The sequence below is a fragment of the Chiloscyllium plagiosum genome, unplaced genomic scaffold, assembly GCF_037043375.1.
Source record: "Chiloscyllium plagiosum isolate Xiang-an unplaced genomic scaffold, Cpla_swu_hap1 HiC_scaffold_28, whole genome shotgun sequence".
Lineage (NCBI taxonomy): Eukaryota > Metazoa > Chordata > Chondrichthyes > Orectolobiformes > Hemiscylliidae > Chiloscyllium > Chiloscyllium plagiosum.
The window spans coordinates 8,481,749-8,504,253 of NW_028270166.1; the positions used below are offsets into that span (position 1 = coordinate 8,481,749).

Below are 22,505 nucleotides of genomic sequence, written 5' to 3' on the forward strand. Positions count from 1 at the left end.
GCACTTTAAGAATCTTGTATATTTCACTTCTCATTCTTTGAAACTCCTATGAGTACAGGCCTAACCTATTCCACCTCTATATTTCTCTGTACCTGCTTTCTCTGGACCATCTCCAATGCCAGTACACCTTTCTTTAGCTAAGGAGCACTAAACTGCCCACACTATTCCAACTGAAGTCCTGGTCCTTTCAGATAAGTTACAAATGGATTTGAGATACTGTGTATAAAAATGTGGGTTCACCATTTACAAACAGAAGGGAAGAGCCACACTCGGTGTATGAAATGCACAAAGATATACTAAGATGCAACTTCAGTTATTGCATTATTTGTAAGGACAAACAAGCTTTGATTACTGGTTAGCAGCTAAATTCCAGAGACAATTATCACTTAGGCCAATTAACCATTCCACACCGACATGCCATGGGGAGCTGAATTAACCGAACAAAAGCCTTCCCACGACAATATTCTGATTAAACAGCCATTACTGCCCCCTGGTGGGCCTTCACCTCTATCTGCAACAAACCAATTTTCCGATTGGTATATAAAGGCCTGCCTGGCAGAACACCTGATGACATTTTGCAGCAATAATTCCAATTATTTCTCTCCTTTTCCAGTTCTGAGTCAAAAGGTTCTAGGTTCAAGCATCAATCCAATGCAGGAGTGCAGAACTTCAACGCTGACATTCTGATGTGGCACTCCCTCAATGATGCACTGACAGAAGAACCAACTTCCAGGTGAGATATTAAATTGAGGCTTCACATCTTCTGCTCAAGTAGACACAATACCACAAAACACCACCACAAAGATTATCTGGTCAAATAGCTTGCTGAATGTGGGGGCTTGCTGTGCACAAACTGGTTGCCTTGCTTCCTACATTATGACAGTGATTACACTTCAGCTGTGCCTCCCCTTGTGTGTAAAACTCTTTAGGAAGCCTGGCAGTCATGAAAAATGCCAAATAAATGCAAGTTCTTTTTCCCCATTTTTGATAAATGTGTGGTGAGTTTTAGCAGCTATACTGCTTCCTAACTCAGGTCAATGAACTTACTGCAGATCAGACAATAGTTTATTCACTCATGGGATGTAGGCCAATCCATCCCTAATTGCAGTGGAGAAGATAGCCATGATCTGGTGGAGGTGCCAGTGTTGGACTGGGTGGACAAAGTCACAAGTCACTCAGCACCAAGTTTATGGTTCCAACAGGTTATTTGAAATCAGAAACTTTCAGAGCACTGCTTCATCAGGTGACTTCACCTAACTAAGGAGCAGAGCTCCAAAAGTTAGCAGTTTAAAATAAACCTGTTCGGACCATAACCTGGTGTCATGCAACTTCTGGCTCTGGAGGAGGCCAGTGGTGAGTCTTTGAGAGTTAAAGGGAGTGGAGAAAGGAAGAAAGGAAGGGAGTGCCAGGATTTCAACCCAGTGGTATCAGAAGAGCAGTGATATATTAAGTCAGGATGGTCAGCAGCTTGGAGGGGAACGTGCAGGGGGTGGTGCTCCCACTTATCTGCTGCCCTTGTCATTTTATTGGTCAATGTTATGGATTTGGAAGGTGCTACCGAAGCAGCCTTGGTCAGTTAACAGTGTGCTGGAAGCACTCTGCTCCATGTAGCTCGGTACCTCACTGGCCAGCATATTCAGCCAGTAACTACACAAAAAAAAAACTGCAGTGTGTTTGGGCCTCAATTGTAACATACAAGCAATATCAATTAAGAGAGGGCAACGAAGAATCTCCCTCCCTTGGTCTTAAAATTATTCAGTGAAGAATTCTGAAGAATTGTACCAAACTCAAAAACGTTAACCTTTGTCTCACCACAGATGCTCCACTGCTCTCTGGGGAGTTGGCTACTGCACTTCCTGCAACAACGGCTGCATTTCAAACTTGCTTCATTAGTTGTGAAGCATTGTCTGACATTGAAAGACACCACAAAAAGGGTTTGTAAACTTTTTTTTTTTAAAATTCAGTCCTAGATAACAACGCAGGTCTAACTTTTTATTCAGATGGTGTACAGTCCAAGGAGCATCAGAATTGCAGCTGTAGGGCGTGAAGGCTCAGGAGAGCTGATGAGTTCAAGGTTAATTTGTGTGCAAGGAGATTCCTGCAGCTGATCAACTTACTGGTACCCAGTAGGCATCAACATCTTTAGCAGACAAGAACAGAGAATTAAGACACAAGAAGTAAGATTTACATTTATATAGCACCTTTCATGATCTCAAAGTATTGTGTCATGTAGTCACTGTTGTAATGAAGGAAACAAGGCAGATAATGTTCACACCGTGGACTCCCACACATACATCAATACAATTATAACCAGAAAATCCATTTTTGGTGATAGTAATGGCAGAATAAATATGGAGCAGGATATTCTGGGGAAAAATTTCCTTGTTTTCCTTCAAGGCAGTGTCATTTGGAACCTTGTGGGTTCAACATAAGGGGGAGGGTTTGGGTTGACATCTCATCCGAAGGCAGGACCTCAAACACAGTGCTGCTCTTACTCATTACCGCGCTGTTCTACCTCAACTGTCTACAACCAACCACTGTAGCTGTGATGTTCTGACTCACTCTCACAGCCAGCATCCCAGTGAAAACGCATCCCAGCAAGTTACCTGCCCAGTTTCTGTCGGAAACAGGACTGTGTTGTGCTTCAATTGCTTCCGCTGACGCTGCTCCAGGCGCTCCCTGTCCTTTTCCACCGTCCGCTGGGACTCTCGGAGACGTTCCAGGTCCTGCTGGTATTCCTGCCGGTGTCGTTCCAATTCTTCCTTATCCTGAGCTAACCGTTCCATCAGCTGCTGCAGGGACTTCTCGTGGTCCTGGAGCCGAGCCTCCTGAATATCCAGCTCACGCTTCTGGCGCTCCCGATCGCGCTCCCATTTCTGCTGCTCCTGCCGCACCTGGTTCTGCAGCTTCTGGACGTTGGCCCACTCCTCACGCTGCTTCTCAACATTCCGCTGCTTCTCCTGCTCCAGAAGTAAGCTCCCACGTGAGGCCAGAAGACGGGACTGCCTATCCCGCTCTCCACTTGCACCTGTGTACCGCTGTGTCTCGATGTAGCTGTCACACTGGGCAATCAGAACCTAAAGTATACACAAAGGGACAGGTCATGAACAACCAGAGGCAACAAATGCATACTTTGTTTTTACTCCACCCGAACCCCCAATCCTTCCGCGCTTCTATCCCGTGCTGAGACTCATTTTCCAAGAAACGAACAGCTTTCTAATGCGAGGAGAGAGAGAGGACTGCAGATGCTGGAGATCAGAGTCGAAGAGCGTGGTGCTGGAAAAGGTCCGGCAGGATCCGAGGAGCAGGAGAGCAGGAGAGTTGACACTGAGCATTCCTGATGAAGAGCTCATGCTCAAAACGTTGATTCTCCTGCTCCTCAGATGCTGCCTGACCGGCTGTGCTTTTCCAGCACCACGCTCTCCGATAGCTTTCTTTTGTAATGAGAGAGCCACGCACTTTCCATTCTGGGATATAATATGGGACCATTAATGAATTTAGTTAATCCTAGATGACAGCTTGATTGAGGGTTAAAAGTTTTCATTAAGTGTGTCAAGTCCTCTACTTATCTTTGACCATCTTGCGACTTTGTACTTTTAGAATTCTTTTTCAAGGCACTCACCTTCAATTTGTACAGCTGTGATGTCAGCGTCTGCACACTCTGTACAAACTACAGAGAGAGAAAAACCAGACAGTGGTTAGAGATATTATGCAAACTTCCGATAGCAAGAATCTTTGGGCTATGATGAGAATCTGCCAAATGTGCTTGCTGTATTGCTCCATCTCTCGACATTCACCTTGTACTTGTCAGTATCTTTAAATGTACATCCAGAAATGCACTCTCCACTCCCTTCATTTCCTGAGCTTCCCCTTCCTCTAACAACCAAAAGATCACTTTTGTTAGCCAAAGGTATTGAGAGATATGGGCTTAAAAGCAGTATACGCAATCACATTTTACACCAGTTTTTGTCTCTTCAAATGGTCATAGTCAAAAAGTCAGATGTACAGCACAGAAACAGACCCTTCGGTCCAACCGGTCCATGCTGACCAGATATCCCAACCCCGACTTGAAGCCTCCCCTTGTTTCCATGTTCTAACCACAAGGTTTAGCACAGTGTCAGTCATCATTAGTGCTTAAGCTACCTCATCTGTCCTCCTACACTTTTCAGGTTTGCTTAGGTACTTACTGAAAATTTATTCTTTTGACACAGGTACCACCAGAAGGTTTGATTCTCATCCCTAATTGAGTTGGAAGTGGTGGCAATGAAATATTGCAGTCCAAATGGGGAAAGGATACCCATAGCAGTAAGGAATACCAGGAATCACACCCAACAATGAAGGAATAGCCAATATATGTCCAAGACAGGTTAATGGAAACTTAGTGATCCTAAACCCCAGCTGCTTTCCCTTGAAGAGGCTGCAGATGTGAATAGTGGTGCTGAGGCAATTTTGGTGAGAAATTGCGGTGTGTTCACTGTAACAGTGGAGTAGCAACGATCAAGAGTGTGAATGTTTCAGAGTTCAGAAATACCTGTTCTGAATAATTACAAATATCTTTCTTTTTATTATTGATTTTATCAGATAGCATTGCCTTGCTTTATCAAAAAAAAATTAAAATACAGTAGTAAGAATACAGACACTTACCTCTGCATCGTGCAGAAAACTGCAGGTACTAATGGTGTACCACCTGGGTAGATCACTCTGAAACAAAAAGGGAATGGAAACATTTAGATGGACACTGCAATGGATGGCTAAATGAGAAGTAACAACTGCTCCACCATGTCCCTGGACACCATGGTCAATTTAGCATGGCCATCTTTGGACTATGGGAGGAATCCACAGACTCTGGAAGAACATGCAAACTCCACACAGAATCTTGAAGCAAACCTACCACCAAATGCTCAATATATAAAGCACTAAATTTCTGCATGAATGAGTGCATTCTCTTCTGTTCACAAATGCTAGATTAACCATGTTTCTCCACTTTATATCCATGAATTAATTAAGGAAAACATCGCCCCATTTTAATGTTAAAGGCTCTTCAGAATTACCGCCCGTCCACTTTCACCGTCACTGCACACGTCCTGCAGCTGTGGTTCGGAACTTGCCCGAGATCCAGCTTTCTCCTTCACCTTCAACTCGCTGCTGGAAGAGAGTGTATTTGACTTTCTTTTGATGGAACCATCTAAAAGCAAGAGGAGAAGTCAGGAGCTAAATGTAAAACTGCGAAGCTGACAAGAAACGACTGTAAATGTTCAGAGTCAGATACGCCAACTCACCTTTACTGGGATTGGCAGAACTGCTGTCATAGCCTCCGAAAGTCTCTGCTCGCCGTGGCAATGCTGAGGAGCCTAAGGTGTCATCCAATTGCCAGCTGACATTGATGGGCTGAGCAGCAATCAAATTCTGAAGGTTTTCAACTGAAACACAATACAAGGTCGTGCTGTTTATACAAGACTTAATCAGCAAAACCTCAGACACTATCCACACACTCATTGGCCACTCTCCCTTTCTAAATATACTGTCCCTTTATACATATGAAAAGAAAGCTGCTGGGATCTGTCTCGCTTATGCTCATTTGGCCTTGAAATTAACATTGTTTGGGAGGAGAGCTGGACTGCAGCATTACATCAAACAAAGACTCAGGTCCACGGGAACATCACTGACTCTGCTGAGCATCTTTAGTTACATTTTTGGAAAGGCAGCTGTAACTTCTATGCTGAAGAAATGCCAAGTAGGCATTAGAAGGAAAGCACATTTTTCTTTAAGCCCTTGACGTTACAAGCAAAGAGTAGGCGATTCAGCTCCTTCTCCACCATTCGATTAGACAGTGGTTGACGTGAATGGGTTTCAAAACCATACCACACATCAGATGGCAGAAAAACACCATGTGTCTGGGTCATTTGAAATTGTATTGATCTAAAGTCACATCCTAGAGATGAGACACACAAATAGCCAGTACAAGGATTTCCTTTTAAAGATTTTGTTTAAAATTCCTAATTATGACTATTTAAAACAAGTTGTTGAGAACTACACAGGGAATTAACAGCACAGCACACTTGTTCCATTACATTTATCAGTAACTTTACCCATTTTCAATGTTCAGAGTTTAAGACCAAGCAGCACAAACGAATCCATTGCCAGCACTTGGTTAGATGCAGATCAGGAAGATGAACAGTAAGCTTGCACAGTGAATTAGCTGAACGTAGTCACAGTGGCAAGAGGGGAAGGCAACAATTAATCTCAGTGCACTGGGCCATACATTGGAACGGGGAAAATCAGACACGTGGCTTCAATCGGATTAGGATTTCATTTATTTATTGTTGTCACAAGTACAGTGGAAAGTTTTGTTTTGCAAGCAGTACAGGCAAATCATAGCAAAATAAGGACATTCAGATCATAGCATACTTAGACAGAGCGAGTATATAGGTTACACTGCACAGGAGGTGCAAGATAATTGAGGTTTGAAAGTGCGGAATTGTTGTAAGAAATGGAAGAATACGATCTGCTGCAGAGAGCTTGCGAAGATTTGCCCTGTGTCATTGCCCACCAGCTTGAACCAAGAGTCACAGTCAAACAGCTGACAATGCTTTAGCTGAAGCCATGAAGAACAGCCATTCACTTGAGCTGCCAGAGAATGGATGTTCTTTATGGCAGGAGTGCAGCAAGTTGAAAAAACAAGAAAGGAATAAACAAGGAGCAAAGGGCTGGCATGAGATGAGTCAGTTCTCTATTGGATAGGATTTTGTGGCATGCCTGCATTCTTAAAACCACACTGAACCCAGACTCTCTTCTCATTCCAGATACACAGCTCTAACTCACCTTCTTTCAGTGCATCATTGAGCGTGGAATCTCGCTGAGACTCCAGAGCATCAGCTCGAAGCAGCAGACGTGGTCTTCCTGCGTCCGTATACCCATGGATTTCCGCTATTTCACTGAAGATTTCCAGCTTCTCACTCAGGGTGCGCTTCAGTTCCTCGTCCTTTCCACCCAGACGTTCTAGGAATAGGACAGACAAGAACTTGGTGAGCTATGACACAAAGCTGCCAATCACTGCATCAAGCTGAAAAATGTGGGGCACTACCACAATGCAAGACTTGGCTGTCCAAGAACCACATTTCAGAACGAAAACTGGGAAAAACGTTTTGGACAATCCTTGGGTGCAGAGTTTACAATGTGACTTCAGATTCAAAAGCCAAAAACAGAAAGGTCTTGTGCTTTATTTACTGTTTACAAAAGTCAAAAAAGGAGATGTTTAGAAAGAGATAAAATAGATGTGTTGTTTTTGCTGGCCAGGACGACAGAGGAACATTAGGCTACAGGTTGCTTAGCAACAGCTTTTGGACTGTTAGTTTGTGTTTTGCTACAGAATGGGGATGGATGCCGTTGAAGAGTCACCTCCAGGATGTCTAAAGCAGAGACAGGTCACTTTGCCTCTTCCAGGAAAAAAAAACTCTTCAGGTTTTGCAAGTGTCTGTCTTCCTCATGCTAAGTAAAAGACAACATTCAACGATTCTGCAGACTGAACGACCTAGATCTAATTGAATAGATATCCAACTTAAGGATTCTCCACACCCTCCCATGCCCGAAATGTGTTCACAATTATATTCAAATTAAACTAAGTACTCTTAAACACACTGGCATACACATTCTAATAAACAAACAGGGACAAACATTACAAAGTTAGAATGGGTGGAAAAAATGCAATAAAAGAAACTCATAAGAAAAAAAAACAAGGGAATGAAGTAACATTTTCTCAATTCTTTCATTTCCACTCGCAAGAATATGATGCTAGTGGCAGTGAGTAGAATCCCAACCTTTTTAGCTTTGCTCCTATAACAATCTCTCCATACCAGGATCATTCTAGTAAACTGTCTCCAATCAAATAATATCTTTCCTTGTATCAGGGGACTGTACTCCAGATGTGGGCTCACCAGCACCTTGTACAGTTTCAGGAAGACTTCACTACTCTTATACTCCATTCCCTTTGAATTAGACTTTGATCACCTGCTACACCTGTGTACTAGCTGTCTATATTTCAAGCTTAATTCTATTTGTGTTTCAGCTTTCTGCATGTTATGATTTCATCATTGCCTGTGGACTAGCAAGAGCGAGCGAGAAGAGAGAGACAGAAACAAAGAGAAAAAGTTTGCCATTGTACAATAATGTCCAATGACCCCTGAACTAAATACCAGTGCACATTGTGTGAGGGCTGCACTGTATTTAGCTGTGTTGCCCAGCATAGTAAAATAACTGGCCAACACAGTCTTCAGGCTCACAGGTAAAGAATCACAGCAGGCTTGTACCATCACAACTCAGGCATGAGCCAACACCTACACTTCTGGGTCTCTAAAACACACAATATTCCAAATGCCCAAACAAACTTTGATAGAGTGACTGAAAAAAATTAACATATTAAAAAGAATGGTTTAGTATCAGAGCCCTAGCAGCAGGTTCTCGGATACTATCTTACGTTGGAGCTCTTTGATTTGAGCTGCTTTTTTCTCATCCTGCTGCTGATCTTCGTTCAGGGCTGCCTCCTCTATCGGGAATCTGAGGGAAAGGAAAATCCATTTTACCACTGACACAAAATCAGCTAACCTTATCTGACAAGAGAGTTTCTTCGCAGTTTCTACAATGACATTTTAACACAAGTTTCTATTGAGCCTTTAACGATCTGGGGCACCTACTCAAAGCATTTCACAGGCAACAAAATGTCATCACCACTTTTATTATTTGGTTGGAGAATGTGCACAGGGCTGTTATTTCCCATGGTGCACCTGGAGTCACATGCTGGCCAGATCAGCAGGTCCTGAACAAGGACATTAAGCCAGGTGGGTCTTTACCTGGTGTCTCCAGAACATTAGCCTGAGGTTCTGATGTTCAAGTCCATGCATTAGTGCCACATGGTGGCTCAGTGGTTAGCACTGCTGCCTCACGGCACCAGGGTCCCAGGTTAGATTCCAGCCTCGGGCAACTGTCTGTGTGGAGTTTGCACATTCTCCCTGTGTCTGCATGGGTTTCCTCTGGGTGCCCCAGTTTCCTCTCACAGTCCAAAGGTGTGCAGGTCAGGTGAATTGGCCATGCTAAATTGCCCATAGCGATAGGTGCATTAGTCAGAGGGAAGTGGGTCTGGGTGGGTTACTCTTCGGAGGGTTGGTGTGGACTGGTTGGGCTGAAGAGCCTGGTTCCACACTGTAGGGAATCTAATCAAAACCCCTTCCATCATAATGTCGGAAAAAGAGCAACCAATTTGCACTCAGCAACTTTCCAGAAACAGCAATGTGATAACAACCAGATGATGTTTGAGTGATATCAGAAATGTATTACAGATACATAGGTGAGTAAAAGAGAATAGGGGGCTTGAGTGTGTTACTGGGCCCAGGTTCTGAGAGAGAATAAGGGGAGGGAGAATTGCTCAAGACAGCAGTACTAGCAGTTTAAGGTAAAAGTAATGGTTTTAAATATGTCATTATGTATTAGAAGGGCAAGAGATTAGCAGGGTAGATCGGAAATGAGTAAAGAGACTCCTATAGGTTGGTACTACCCTTCATCAAATGGTGTCACCATAATACACACAACACTAGAATTCAGTGACAGGGAGTAGACCTTGTACTGCAATGCTACCTGTTTATCGCATCCCGGATAACTGCCATCCAAGTATTACGCTCCTCCTTGGAGTTGGTGTGGATCTCGTACATCTCAGGACCTTCATCAGAAGCACTGATGAGGAACATTCCTTTTTCTTCATTGGCTACTTCCCTGACGATGAGCTTTTGCAACGAAATGCCAGCTGGCTTCTGGTCCTGAGAAGTTAGGAGATACAGATACCAAGTTACAGCAAGTGTAAAATGATTCAAAACAGACCTTTACCAGAACCATTTTCTTTATATTTCTTTCTTTTTATCTTTCACCCCTTCAATCTTAAGTCAAACCCTATTTCAGAGACTAACGAACTGGCAGCTTCGCCTTCTACGCCACACACAAGCACAATACTCGGTTCACCCTCTGTGACTCACCTCGGAGTGTGACCATTTTAACTGACCATCCAGCTGGCTTCCATCAAGTGGACAGAGTTAATACTGCCCCTATACTGACTGGGCTGATCAAAGAGCAGGTGTTGGAGGGCTATCAATATCCAAAAAGCCACATTTCAGGTGGGACTGACCCAGTTCCTTCAAGAGGTCAGGATGTACAGAGATGACTTGCACTGCCCAAGGCTTATGTCCTTACTCATAAGTAAATGGACAAATATGTCCTAAGAAGAGGGTGGACTTTTCAGTCTGTACTTACCACTGTAGCAAATGAGTACTTCTGATCCTTTTCCTGAAGTAGCAGAATCACATCTGTCAAAACGAGGGCCAGAATATCTAAGAAATGGAGCACAAACATGTTAATAAAATAAAGGTAAAGTCGCCATAATCCTATGGGACCATAGCGCTGCACTCTCAGACACAACTAGTGGTGGTTTAATCTCCGGATCACCACACCTCAGGCGAGGGGAAAGGCCGAGAATGAGTGTCCTTCATTATATCTACGGTCAGTGCAAAAATTGAACCCACATCGTTTGCGTTATTCCATGTCGCAAACCAACCATACAACCAACTGAGCTAACCGATGTACCACACACACCAAGAAAAACGTAATATCTTTGCTTCCCAATTTCAAACTGATAAAGACAAATTCTTCAAGGATTTCAGGCCCTCCCTAAACTGGGTTCCTGAGAATCTCAATGAGGTTTCCCTGGGAAAATTGTAACCCATCATGGTGCACCAGTTCTGATGGATATGAAACATGAACTCTGCTCCCCTCTCCACAGATGATGCCTGATGAGCTGAGTACTTTCAGCATTTTCAGATCTATATTTCAAATTTCCTTCATCTGCAGCATTTGCTTTTGTACTAGCCTCATTTTTAATTCCACTCAGTACATTTATTAGTGCCATAATGAATTTGCCACTAATCCACCCAGGTATAAAGTGTATGAAGACTTTTCCTTTAGTCCACAGATTCCTCTGTTCATTGTGATCTGCCAAGTGTCAGTCCAAGTGTGAAGAAACACATCATGGGTTGAAACTGTTTTATGAATTTATAATGAATGCTGGAGCCAATTTTGAGGGAGTGCACCGTTAGCAGTGTTAACCCTGGAAATTAACAGCAGACTGCCATTTTCATGTTCAGGTGAACATAAAAAAGTGCTCTAGCAGCAAATATTTATTCCAAATGACCAAACACACAAAAGGTGTCCATTCAGCCATCAAGGCCATGCCAGCTTTATAGAGCAGTCCAGTCATTCTCATCCTCCTGCTTTATCCCCATCGATTACAAATTTCCCTTGAGTGCCTATCCAATGTCTGTGTGAAATCACTGACTGCCTCAGCTTACTCCTCTCTCACAAGAAGTGAGTTCCAATACCACTCTCAGCATTGGAAGAAAAGTTCATGTCCCTCCTGCACCTCTTATCCACACCATAAAGCTGTGACCGCCAGTCCTTGTACCATCAGGTAATATAGTACACATCATGGCCAACATGTCTGCCTAAGCATCAGGTCTTTTGAGTGAACAGAAGATGGGAAAGCCAATATATAAAAATAATGTTGCTTTTTTTTTTCCCCTATTTGGCAGTGTGTACAATTCCACATCATTCACATTCGCAGTAAGGTCTCCAAGTAGAATTCTATTCAATATTTACACCTTAGAAGATTGCGCTCTGCTTTTTCCCGTTAATGACCTAATTACTGTCTAACATCTTTGCTACCTATTAATTTTAGTTTGCAAAGAAACCACAAGTCATGTTGATGAGAAAATAGATGGTTAGTCCTGATATTGAAATCATGTCAAATAAACAACAGAATACTACACAATATAGTGCTAACCATCAATTTGGGACTTGTCATTTCTCAGGTTTTTTTCCCCTGGATTAATCAAAGGCAGCAGTTTTCTGCTCCAATTCAGTCGCCCTATGCTTTCATTCTCGTCGCTGTCAAACAGACTACCTATCCTCACTGCAGCTGTGAAATAAAAATCGCAATGACAAAGGGATTTCTACCTTTTAGCCGTCCAGATGCAGCCTTCCAACAGACAACTCCTTCATACAGAAGTCTCCTCTTCGACCTCAGCATGTCTACCTTACGGAAGGCATCACCATTCTTGAGCTTGGCTATTGACTTGGGTTCCATTCGATTTGCAATCTCCTTCAGACGCCGAGCTTTCTCACATACGCTTACCCTCTCATCCACATCTGATATTGTGTCCTTTATCAGGAGCAAGGCCTTGGTCAATTCGTCATGATCCTCTGAACCAGCTTTGAAAACACAGGAGCACTCGTCAGAATCAAGAATGCAGACCAGCTGAAATCACTATTTGTGGGATACAGTTCCCCATTTTATTTACTTCTCGCATTGCTCAATAGCCACAAAGCTGACCAGTCTCCCCATTCCTCTCCGGAATGGCATACAACAGTGAGGCAATGTGGCCTCTGCCTGCAATTCACCCAGTTATTTTAATTAGAGGACAGGCACCTTTTAAGTGGAACCTCAACATTTTCCCCACTGCAAGAATGAAAATGAAACACTTAGTACTATTCAGTAGTTTGTTCTAATGATTCTTTGTCATACAACGTATATAAAGCCACATCCTAATGCCACTCCTTGTGGACCAATGAAAGGGAAAGGGTGAACACTGAAACCCGGCTGAGACAACAACTTGGACAGTTCAGCCTGCTGAACGTAAAGATTGAGACAGACCTGGGGCAACAAGATGCTAGAAAAGAATGAGTTCAGAGTAGGAAACAATACCATGAATCTTGACTTTAACACAACACAGAGGCACAACAGCCAAAGTATAAGGGATGTGAAGCCAATAAGGAATAACAGAGGTAACTTCAGCATGGTAGGAACATAATGGAGCTTGTAAGAGAAAAAAAGTTTGCATTTTTTGAGATGCATTGTTCAAAAATTAAACCTTGCAATATCCCAATTACACAATAAACATTTATTCAAAAAGAAAGCAAGATGAAGCAGAGTCATACAGACCAGAAACAGACCCTTCAGTCCAACTTGTCCAAGCCGACAAAGTTTCCTAAACTAAATTAGTCCTATTTGCCCAAGTTTGGCCCACATCCCTCTAAACCTTTCCTGACCACATATCTGACCTATCGTCCTACATGTTGTAACTGTCCCTGCATCTCCCACTTTCTCTGGCAGTTCATTGCACATATGAACCCCCCTCTGAAAATGTTGTCCCTGAGATCCCTTTTAAAGCTTTTTCCTCTCACCTTAAACCTATGGCCTCTTGTTTTCCGCCTATCATGGGGAAAATATCTTCGCTGTACACCTTATCTATGCTTCTCATGATTTTATAACCTCTATTAGGTCACCCCTCAAACTCCTATGCTCCAGGGAAAGTTGTCCCAGCATATCCAGCGTTCTTATAACACAACACTATCCAGTCTTGTTATCATCCTTGTACATCTTTCTTTGCAATCTTTCCAATTATCCTTCCTATAGAACTGTATGGAAATGCACAGTGAAACAATGCAACTTCAATTATAAAGTAGTTGAGTGGCTGCTTCTACACACCGACATACCTTCAGTATTCTGAATAATCCTTTCCACCAGGACAGGGTACTTAGTTATACGTTGGGTAACCAGTAAAATACATTCCTGCACTCCAAGCCGCCTCACCACAGCGTAATTACTTAATTTCTGGAAAAAGAAATGTGAAATTGATGGGCCAAATGGCCTACATGTATTGTGGTAATAAACAGTGAGGCTTTTTTATTTAAAAAAAAGGTATGATTTTCCACTATAGGAAACTGGGATATGCAATACATTAGATGCTCAGTATGTGTCTTCCTACAACAGAGTACACACCTTGATTAGATTTTGGAACTTCTTGCTCTGCTGGTACATCTCCTTGTAATAATTCACTGCCTCGTTGTGCTGACCGCAGAAATTCCCATACTGCACCTTCATTTCCTCTCCATATTCACCTGAAAACTAAGGCAAAATACATTTGTAAACACTGCAAAAATTATTTCAGATTACGTTGTTAAAAGCTTTGTTGAAATTTTTATTTTTCAGAAGAATAAAGGTGGCTCAATGGTTAGCACTACTGTCTCACAGCGCCAAAAACCCAGGTTCAATTCCAGCCTCGGGCGACTGGGTGTGGGGTTTGCTCATTCTCCCTGTGCCTGCGTGGATTTCCTCCGGGTGCTCCAGTTTCCTCCCACAGTTGAAAGGTGTGCAGGTTAGATGGATTGGCCATGCTAAATTACCCATAATGTTCAGAGATGTGTAAGTTAGACGCGTCAGCCATGAGAAATGCAGGGTTACATGAATAAGGTAGGGGGAACGGGTGTGGGTGATATGCTCTTCGAAGGGTGGGTGTTGACTTGATGGGCCGGATGGCCCATTTCCACACTTTGGGGACTGTATTTTTAAAACAAAAAACTGACTGACTGTTATAGAGAATTGGACATTTCTCCCCTCCAGGTATTCAGCATAGGTTAGGTACAGAATGCCCCAAACATTCACAGGGCAGATATAGCACAGATCTATTAGAAATGTTCTCTCTACACTAGCCCAAAATATGATTGAGTTACAAGTTTTTCTCTTCTCCTTCAGCAGGGTGGCCCTTACTCATTTCCTGCAATCAGGGGCCTTCCTAGGGTAAGAATGGTGATTCAATGCAACAAAGTCCACTTTTGTACTCAGGTCTATCTCATGTCAAATTAAAAAGATACTGTCCAAAACTTGTTCTCTGCAAGATCTTACTTTAAATTTTTGATCAAACCAACAAAGAGGCACAAAACCAAAACATTAACAGTGATGGTGTAAAAGTTTTTTTTCATCATTTGGTCTTTCAGACCTTTGTTGTGGGTTTACTCACGAGTCAAATGTGCTTTTGCACAAATGACATCTTTCACAGACTTACCGCATGCAAATTTGAAGATTCTAAACCTTCAGTTTCCATGCTTCAACAACAGTGTCTGCATTAGTCTGAAGGGTACATGCACATGTCCGTCTACGATCAGGGTCAAGTTAATGGATTATCACCTCAGCTCTCCCAGGATCCCTTAGCATTACAACATTCTCAGTCCACAATTCCAGTTCCTTTTATTATTTTTGAAACAAATTAGGAAATACTTAGAAAGTTTGACTTTTGCTACAGTTTTACTGTAGTAGCATAAAGCTTTGAATCGGAAGTCTACTGCACAAAAGCTTCCATGTATAACTCACAGTTAGCCAACAAACATTCAAACACCGACTCAATGAGATATTATTGAGATAATGATACATTTGTCCTGTTTTATGAACACATTTTTGAGCCATCCCACTTTTCTCCTCAATTGAAGAGACTATCAGATGAGGTTACAGTTCCACAGGGACTAATGGTTCCCTGGTGCTGTGATCTTGCTGAGTGATTATCAGCATCAACTATCAGGAGCTCAGCATAATTAGGTTCCAGTGCAGATAGCAGAAGGGATGAATCAGTAGTGACAATAATGTCTTGTTGACACGCGCTCTCTGCAACTCCAAGATATCAAAAGATAATAAACAATGCTTTGCAAAGCATCAAGGCACCACAAATGCTTTAGTCAACCAAATACAGTCGTTCTCTTAATTTCATCCCACCATCAAATCAGTGGACAAATTATTTTCAAGCTTTAATTTGCTAAATGTACCTTGGAAGGCACATAAACAGCAGCTGCTTATCACGTGATAAAGAGTTTTCCACCTCTGTCTCTACACTCCCAACCAGAAACTAAACAGAAGCCGAGAGTGTCAGAAGATCTACCCCATTCCCAGAATTGCATAACTTAATAGAATGTGATGTGTGCACTCAATGCCAGAATACAGTTTTTGGGAAAATAATTTATCACAGTGAATGTATCAAGTTGTTGATAACAGCAAGGAGGGAGATAATGGCAGGGCATAAAATTTTTTATTTATGGGACATGGACATCTCTGAACTGCTCTAGTTTAGTTGCGATTCAGAGCATCACCGCCAAATACCTGCCTTCAAATCATTCCCAGGTCATACTATTCTCTGTACAAAGCAATTAGAATCTGCGAGAGAGATTAAGATCCTTCAATTGCAAAGAACCTGCCCTCTCCAGCGTTGCTCACAGTGGATCGAGATGGTGACCGTTAGCAGGGTATTCAAATCATGGGAATTATCAAGTAGGGAATTTCTGGGAGAAATCACAGGTATATGGCAAAAATCGGTTGATTTCTCCATCCTTGGGGGTACCAAAGGTAACTGCAACAAGTCATTTCAGCCTTCCTCAGCTCACTCAGTGCAGATGTCAACATCCTACTTTTGCTCCCTACCTGTTGAGAGAGAACATCACCAATTTTCTGGATGAGGTAATTCCGGTCACTCCCTTCCTCCAAGGAGTCTTTCCGCCGCTCCTTCAGCCTGGAAAAGAAAACTCCGTGGATTTCCAGCAGCTGGTGTAAACAGGGAAAGATTTTGCCAACAAGGTGTCTGTCGCTGGGCTGGAGCTCCTCCTTCATTCCCCGATTGTACACGTGCAGCATGATTTTCAGAGTTCGGAGATGGTGCATCTCTGTCTGCATTAGTTCTGAAGGAGGCGGGTTTGTTTTAGAAACAGAGTTATGTCAGAAGATAGGAAAGTGATTTAGTCCAAACCGTTACAGGGTAGTTATAGAACAGAATGGCAAAAATACAGCAAGTTACACAATCCCACCCAGACCCATCCTCTATTCTATTCTCATAATCCCACATTTCCCATGGCTAACCCACCTAGCCTACACAACCTTGGACACTATGGACAGTTTAGCATGGTCAATCCAACTAATCCACACATCTTTGGACTGTGGGAAGAAATTGCAGGAAACGTACACAGACACCGGGAGATTGCCTGAGTAGAGTTTGCACAGTCACCTAAGGGTAGTACCAAACCCGGGTTGCTGGCGCAGTGAAGCAGCAGTGCTAACCACACCACTCCAAGCATGAGTTTGCAGGGGAATTTCTGCAGTGGAAAACAAGACTACACATTGAATTTGTAGGGACATGTTGTACTGTTGAGTGGAAGTATTGGGTGTTAAGATAGAACACATACGCATTACTTCAACTTCACAGCACTGGCTCCAGTGACGGCTTATTAAGGCATATTATAGCCAGTGTGGAACTAAACAATGCACATATCAGGGCAGGGGAGAAACACACCCAAATATTCTTGGATCACAGCCAAAATTTCAACTCCTCAGCCTTGTCCAATGAGTGATAGAATAGGCATGGGCATAGGCATAGAAATTGTGAGGTTAGGACTAAACGCGGTCATAACTTTGATCATGGAAGTAACTGATAAAAATCATTCAGGAAATCAAATGAATACTGGTGAGGTACCTGGAGGTAGCGTGCTTGTTGTTTGTACATCTTGACTGCAACAAAAACTACACCAAAGGGGGAGAAACCACATGCAAAAACCACAACCATCAACTGAAGACCTCTCTATACATGTGTGAATTTGTAAAAACTCTCACTAAGTCTCGGTGGCTAGAGAAGGAAATCACCTCGAGTCCCAAGTACAGAGCAACCTTAGTTATCCGAACGTCAATTACCCAAACTTCGGATTATCCGAACAAGATCAAAAGGTCCCGTAAAAACGTCAGCACTTATCCAAAAAAAATACTCCCCGCCCATCTCATTCGGATAATCGTGATTGTTCTCTATAACCCAGTGCAATTATCGTACTTAATTTCATGTACATTCCTGATGGTTTGCTAAGTCCAACTACAAGGTTAGGTAGGAAACGTAGCATGGAAGTGAGCGGTTGTTAAGTTTAACCTGATTTCAAAGGAATAGTCCCACATCAGGTTTGATGCTGTAACTCACTGAGCCACCATAGGGCAACGAAATGAAGCCCGCTGGCTTTTTCACTGGACGCTGAGCAAACACTCAAGCACATTGAATAACAAGGTCAGCTGAACACACAGTGCACAGGCAATTGAGTGCTGATGAATACTGCAGTCTTACCATAAATGACATCCTGTCTTTTGATGACTTCTTTGCTCTGTTTCTTTGCGTATGCCTGGTCCACTGCAAGACTCCACGATTCAGCCTCAAAATCTTGGCCATCTGCCTCCAACTCTGCCTTTAGAGAGGCATAAATGGTGTCTGAAACATGACAGGAAATTGAAAATTAAAGTTAGTCAGTCAGGGCACCATCTTCCCTTTGCCTCAAAAAGGTTTACAAAACACTTCCTGGTCTCACCTGGTGCTGTGCAACCAGCACAAGAACGAACAAAACTCCCATTGCAGAGCTGTGGAGACTGGGGTTCTCCTCCTCCAATATACTGGATACAATTCATGACACTTGTCCACATCAGATCATTCAGTTCTTCAATCTAATCTCCTCCTGCCCCATTTCCCAGCTCATGCACTTTACCTTTTTTTTAAAAACTGTTTTGTTTAATTGATTGAAGCAATCAAGGTTTTATTTCTGGAGGTTCTATCTTTTATGGAACTTCACCAAGTGGGAGCACAGCTGACAGGAGGTTATAGCTTAATTCAAGCACTGCGCACTCTATTATGCTGCTGGTGGCAGCATTATGCAGCTGTCCCTGGATTGGATTGAATTGAATGCATGATACCCTCCCTCATCTGCACACATCACAATTACCTTCTGCCACAAGTGACTCAATGGATGACGAAATTAGACCCTGGGTTTCCTCAGCAGAAGTCTTGGTTTTAGGGATTCCATTCTCCACTTCCTGCTCCATCTCCCCTGCAGTTATTCTAATCATAAAATGCAAAAGCATGTATTAAAAAATAGGTGCAACATTAGGCATAAGTACAATTCCATTCACCTCTCCAATCAAATCAGACCTAAATATCTCCCAACTTAGAGGAACTGAGTGACATTTTTCCGTTAGTGCCAATCCACAATACCCCTATTTATTTATTTGTACTAACTTTATTTTTGATATGGATTTTATGGCTAAAACCTTGTCGTTTGATTAACATCACTGCCTATTTCTATAGCCAAAACTAAATGGATCAGACTAGATCCCATTCTGTAAATGGCTTTTTACTCAACATTTAATCCATCATAAATGTCACAATTAGCTTCCAGCTTGCTACTGTCTCCTGGGATCCAATGTTCTCGGTGTGGTAGATTTGAGGGATTTAGTTGGAATTGCTATGTGGCTTCTGGTATCGCTAATGCAGGCCAGTGAAAATAGTAGAGATGGTGTCACGATCATGGCACTCCAAACTGCTTCCCAATAGTTTAATTGTGTGAGGTTATAGTCCTCAGAACAACAGGGACATCTTTAAAAAAAAAGATATAATCATTCCCAACTAACTGGGGCTTCACCTGTTTATCAATGTGAGTATTTCCTAACAATGTAGTAAGTTGTGCTAACCCGTGATTGGTGTAGCTAGTAACACTGGTTGAAGACGGTTGGGAAGGTCTCCTTGGTGGAACGGTCATGCCGATACTCCGCACAGCTCCAGATGTGCCATCAGTGGCCAGCGGTAAGCACCGGGGCTGTTCCTTCACTAAAGGCGCTGCAAAGGGAATGTTAGGTGTCAGAAAGCAAATTTAACCTTTTCTGCCTCTCAATGTCCTAATCTGCTATTCCTGCTTTGTCTCAGCCCCTTCAGCCCTAAACATCCTACACCCCAACTCCACTTCTCCAAATCCTGCACCCCTCTCACTATTCTGTTCCCCACACTTTGCCCCTGACAATCTTGTAAAGATCACCTGGCTACAAAAAGACCAGGGCATATTTTCTAATCCACCAGCTCAGATGTTATTCCACACCTCTGGAGCAGGTGGGAATTGAACCCAGGTCTTCTGGCTTCAGCTGCTTCATCAATGACTTCCCTCCATCAAACGTGCAGAGTGGTATCTTCATGGATGACTGCAGATTGTTCAGAACGAGCCGTGACTCCTCGGACACTGAAGGAGCACAAGCTGATATGCAGTAAGACCTGGATGACATCCAAGCTTGGGTTGATACATGACAAAACAACATTTGTGCCACACAAATTCCAGGAAATGACCATCTTCAACAGCCAATCAAATTCTTGCTGTTCAATGGCACTACTACTGCTGCATCTCTCACTACCAACATCCTATTAACAGTGGTCATAAACTGAGCTGGGCCAGCCATTTAAATAATACGGCTCCAAGAGCAGGTCAGAGGCTGATAATTCTGTGGTGGGTAACCAACCTCCTGACTTCCTCAAAACAAGTCCACCATTTACAAGACAAAGTCATTTTGGGAAAGCAAATCTTCGCAGGACTTCTATACTTAATGGTAAGGTCCTAGGGAGTGTTGCTGAACAAAGAAACCTTGGAGTGCAGATTCATAGCTCCTTGAAAGTGGAGTCACAGGTAGGTAGGATAGTGAAGGCAGCGTTTGGTATGTTTTCCGTTATTGGTCAGAGTATTGAGTACAGGAATTGGGAAGTCATGTTGCAGCTGTAGAGGACATTGGTTAGGCCACTGTTGGAATATTACGTACAATTCTGGTCTCCTTCCTACCGGAAAGATGTTGTGAAACTTGAAAGGGTTCAGAAAAGATTTACAAGGATGTTGCTAGGGTTGGAGGATTTGAGCTACAGGGAGAGGCTGAACAGGCTGCGGCTGTTTTCCCTGGAGTGGAGGCTGAGTGGTGACCTTATAGAGGTTTATAAGATCATGAGGGGCATGGATAGGGTAACTAGACAGGGTCTTTTCCCTGGGGTCAGGGAGTCCAGAACTAGAGGGCATAGATTTAGAGTGAGAGGGGAAAGATATAAAAGAGACCCAAGAGGAAACTTTTTCATTCAGAGGGTGGTGCGTGTATGGAATGAGCTGTCAGAGGATGTGGTGGAGGCTGGTACAATTGCAACATTTAAAAGGCATCTGGATGGTTATATGAATAGGAAAGGTTTGGAGGGATATGGGCCAGGTACTGGCAGGAGGGACTAGATTGGGTTGGGATATCTGGTCGGCATGGACGAGTAGGTCTGAAGGGTCTGTTTCTGTGCTGCACACCTCTGACTCTCAGTTCGATGGAATATCCTCACTTGCCTGGATGAGCATTCCTTCAACAACATTCAACAAGCTTGACATCATCCAGGACCCAGCAGCCTCGGAGACTTGCACCACATTCACCCCCTTTCCACATCAATTCTCTTCACCCATGGAGTCAACAAGTGCATATTATCTACAATAGTGCACTACAGTAAGTTACCAAGGCTTTTCTGACAGCAACTAAACCCATGATGTCTAACACATAGATGGACAAAGGCAGATGGGTGGTACAATCACCATCTTAAAAAGGGACCCAAGAGGCAACTTTTTCCAGAGTGCAGTGCACGTCTATGGAATGAGCTATCAAAGGAACTGACAGATGCAAGCACAGTTACAACATTTTAAAGACATTTCAACAGGTACATGAACAGGAAAGGTTTACATGGAACATAGAACAGTACAGACCCTTCAAGCCAGTGATGTTGTGCCAAGTGCCTAACTACACACCTGTCAATTTACTGCCATCCATGTGCTTGCCCAGCAGTTGCTTAAATGTCCCTAATGTCTCTGACTCTACCACCACCGCTGGCAGTGCATTCCACACACCCACCACTCTCTGTGTAAAGAACCTATCTCTGACATCTACCCTATACCTTCCTCCAATGACCTTAAAATCATGATCCCTCATGACAGCCATTTCTGACCAGGGGAAAAGTCTCTGTCTATCTACACTTCTCATTATCTTGTACACCTCTATCAAATCACTTCCCTTCCTTCTTGTCTCCAGTGTTGAGGCATATGGGTCAAATACAAGCAACTGGGACTAGTTTGGTTTGGAAACCTGGTCAGCATGGACGAGTTGGATTGAAGGGTCTACTTCCATGCTGCATGACTCGCATCAACTTGAATTGGAACAAGTTGCCATGCCTTCACTGTTACTGGGTCAACCCCTTTCCTAGCTACGTGTGAGTGTACCTACACTCAAGGAGTGCAGCTAATCAAGAAGGTAGCTCACCACCATCATCTGGAGGGAAATTTGGGATGGGTAATAAATAATGGCACCCACATCCAATGATTGAATTTTTTTTAAAAAGTCTAGCTGCCCTCTTGGCTCAGTTCCTGGCAACTATGTCCCAACTATAAGTGTAGTTTGGAAACAAGGTGGCAATCTGACTCAGAGGCTCCAAGATAGATTGTGGAAATACAACATTGCTAAGATAAGGAAGTAATCATCTACAATAGGGGCTAAGACACACAGAATGAAGAGACAGCTTCAATGTATAAAACCCCAGGTTGGCATCTATCTGCAACTGTGCAATGCTGCTTGCTGCCTCAATATGAAAATTAGTAAACATCACCTCTACAGGCTAAAAAAAACGTTTTTCACTGTGCAATCCATTATTCGCACAGGGCAACACAACCTGAGGCTGCTTGGAGATATAATGTGTTTTTTTAAAAATCAGCACTGGCTGACAGCTCATAGGCTACAACTCCACATTCATTAA

At 43.0% G+C, this 22,505-nt stretch overlaps 1 protein-coding gene across 6 annotated transcripts in view; it reads right to left on the reverse strand.

The window, feature by feature from the left end:
- Positions 1-22,505, reverse strand: part of arhgef18b (Rho/Rac guanine nucleotide exchange factor 18b) — a 209,846-nt gene that overhangs the window by 10,910 nt on the left and 176,431 nt on the right. For 5 of the 6 annotated variants that reach the window (XM_043721419.2, XM_043721417.2, XM_043721413.2 and 2 more), the window contains 16 exons: positions 19,400-19,544; positions 18,655-18,770; positions 18,009-18,149; positions 16,337-16,590; positions 13,874-13,999; positions 13,588-13,705; positions 12,049-12,303; positions 10,294-10,370; positions 9,628-9,806; positions 8,474-8,553; positions 6,823-6,999; positions 5,280-5,420; positions 5,052-5,185; positions 4,645-4,701; positions 3,623-3,670; positions 2,607-3,077 (listed from right to left, as the gene is read on the reverse strand). In XM_043721419.2, coding sequence (XP_043577354.2) covers positions 2,607-3,077; positions 3,623-3,670; positions 4,645-4,701; positions 5,052-5,185; positions 5,280-5,420; positions 6,823-6,999; positions 8,474-8,553; positions 9,628-9,806; positions 10,294-10,370; positions 12,049-12,303; positions 13,588-13,705; positions 13,874-13,999; positions 16,337-16,590; positions 18,009-18,149; positions 18,655-18,770; positions 19,400-19,544 — 2,519 coding nt within the window. The remainder of the gene's footprint in view (positions 1-2,606; positions 3,078-3,622; positions 3,671-4,644; positions 4,702-5,051; positions 5,186-5,279; positions 5,421-6,822; positions 7,000-8,473; positions 8,554-9,627; positions 9,807-10,293; positions 10,371-12,048; positions 12,304-13,587; positions 13,706-13,873; positions 14,000-16,336; positions 16,591-18,008; positions 18,150-18,654; positions 18,771-19,399; positions 19,545-22,505) is intronic. The other variant, XM_043721416.2, reaches the window with a different exon arrangement.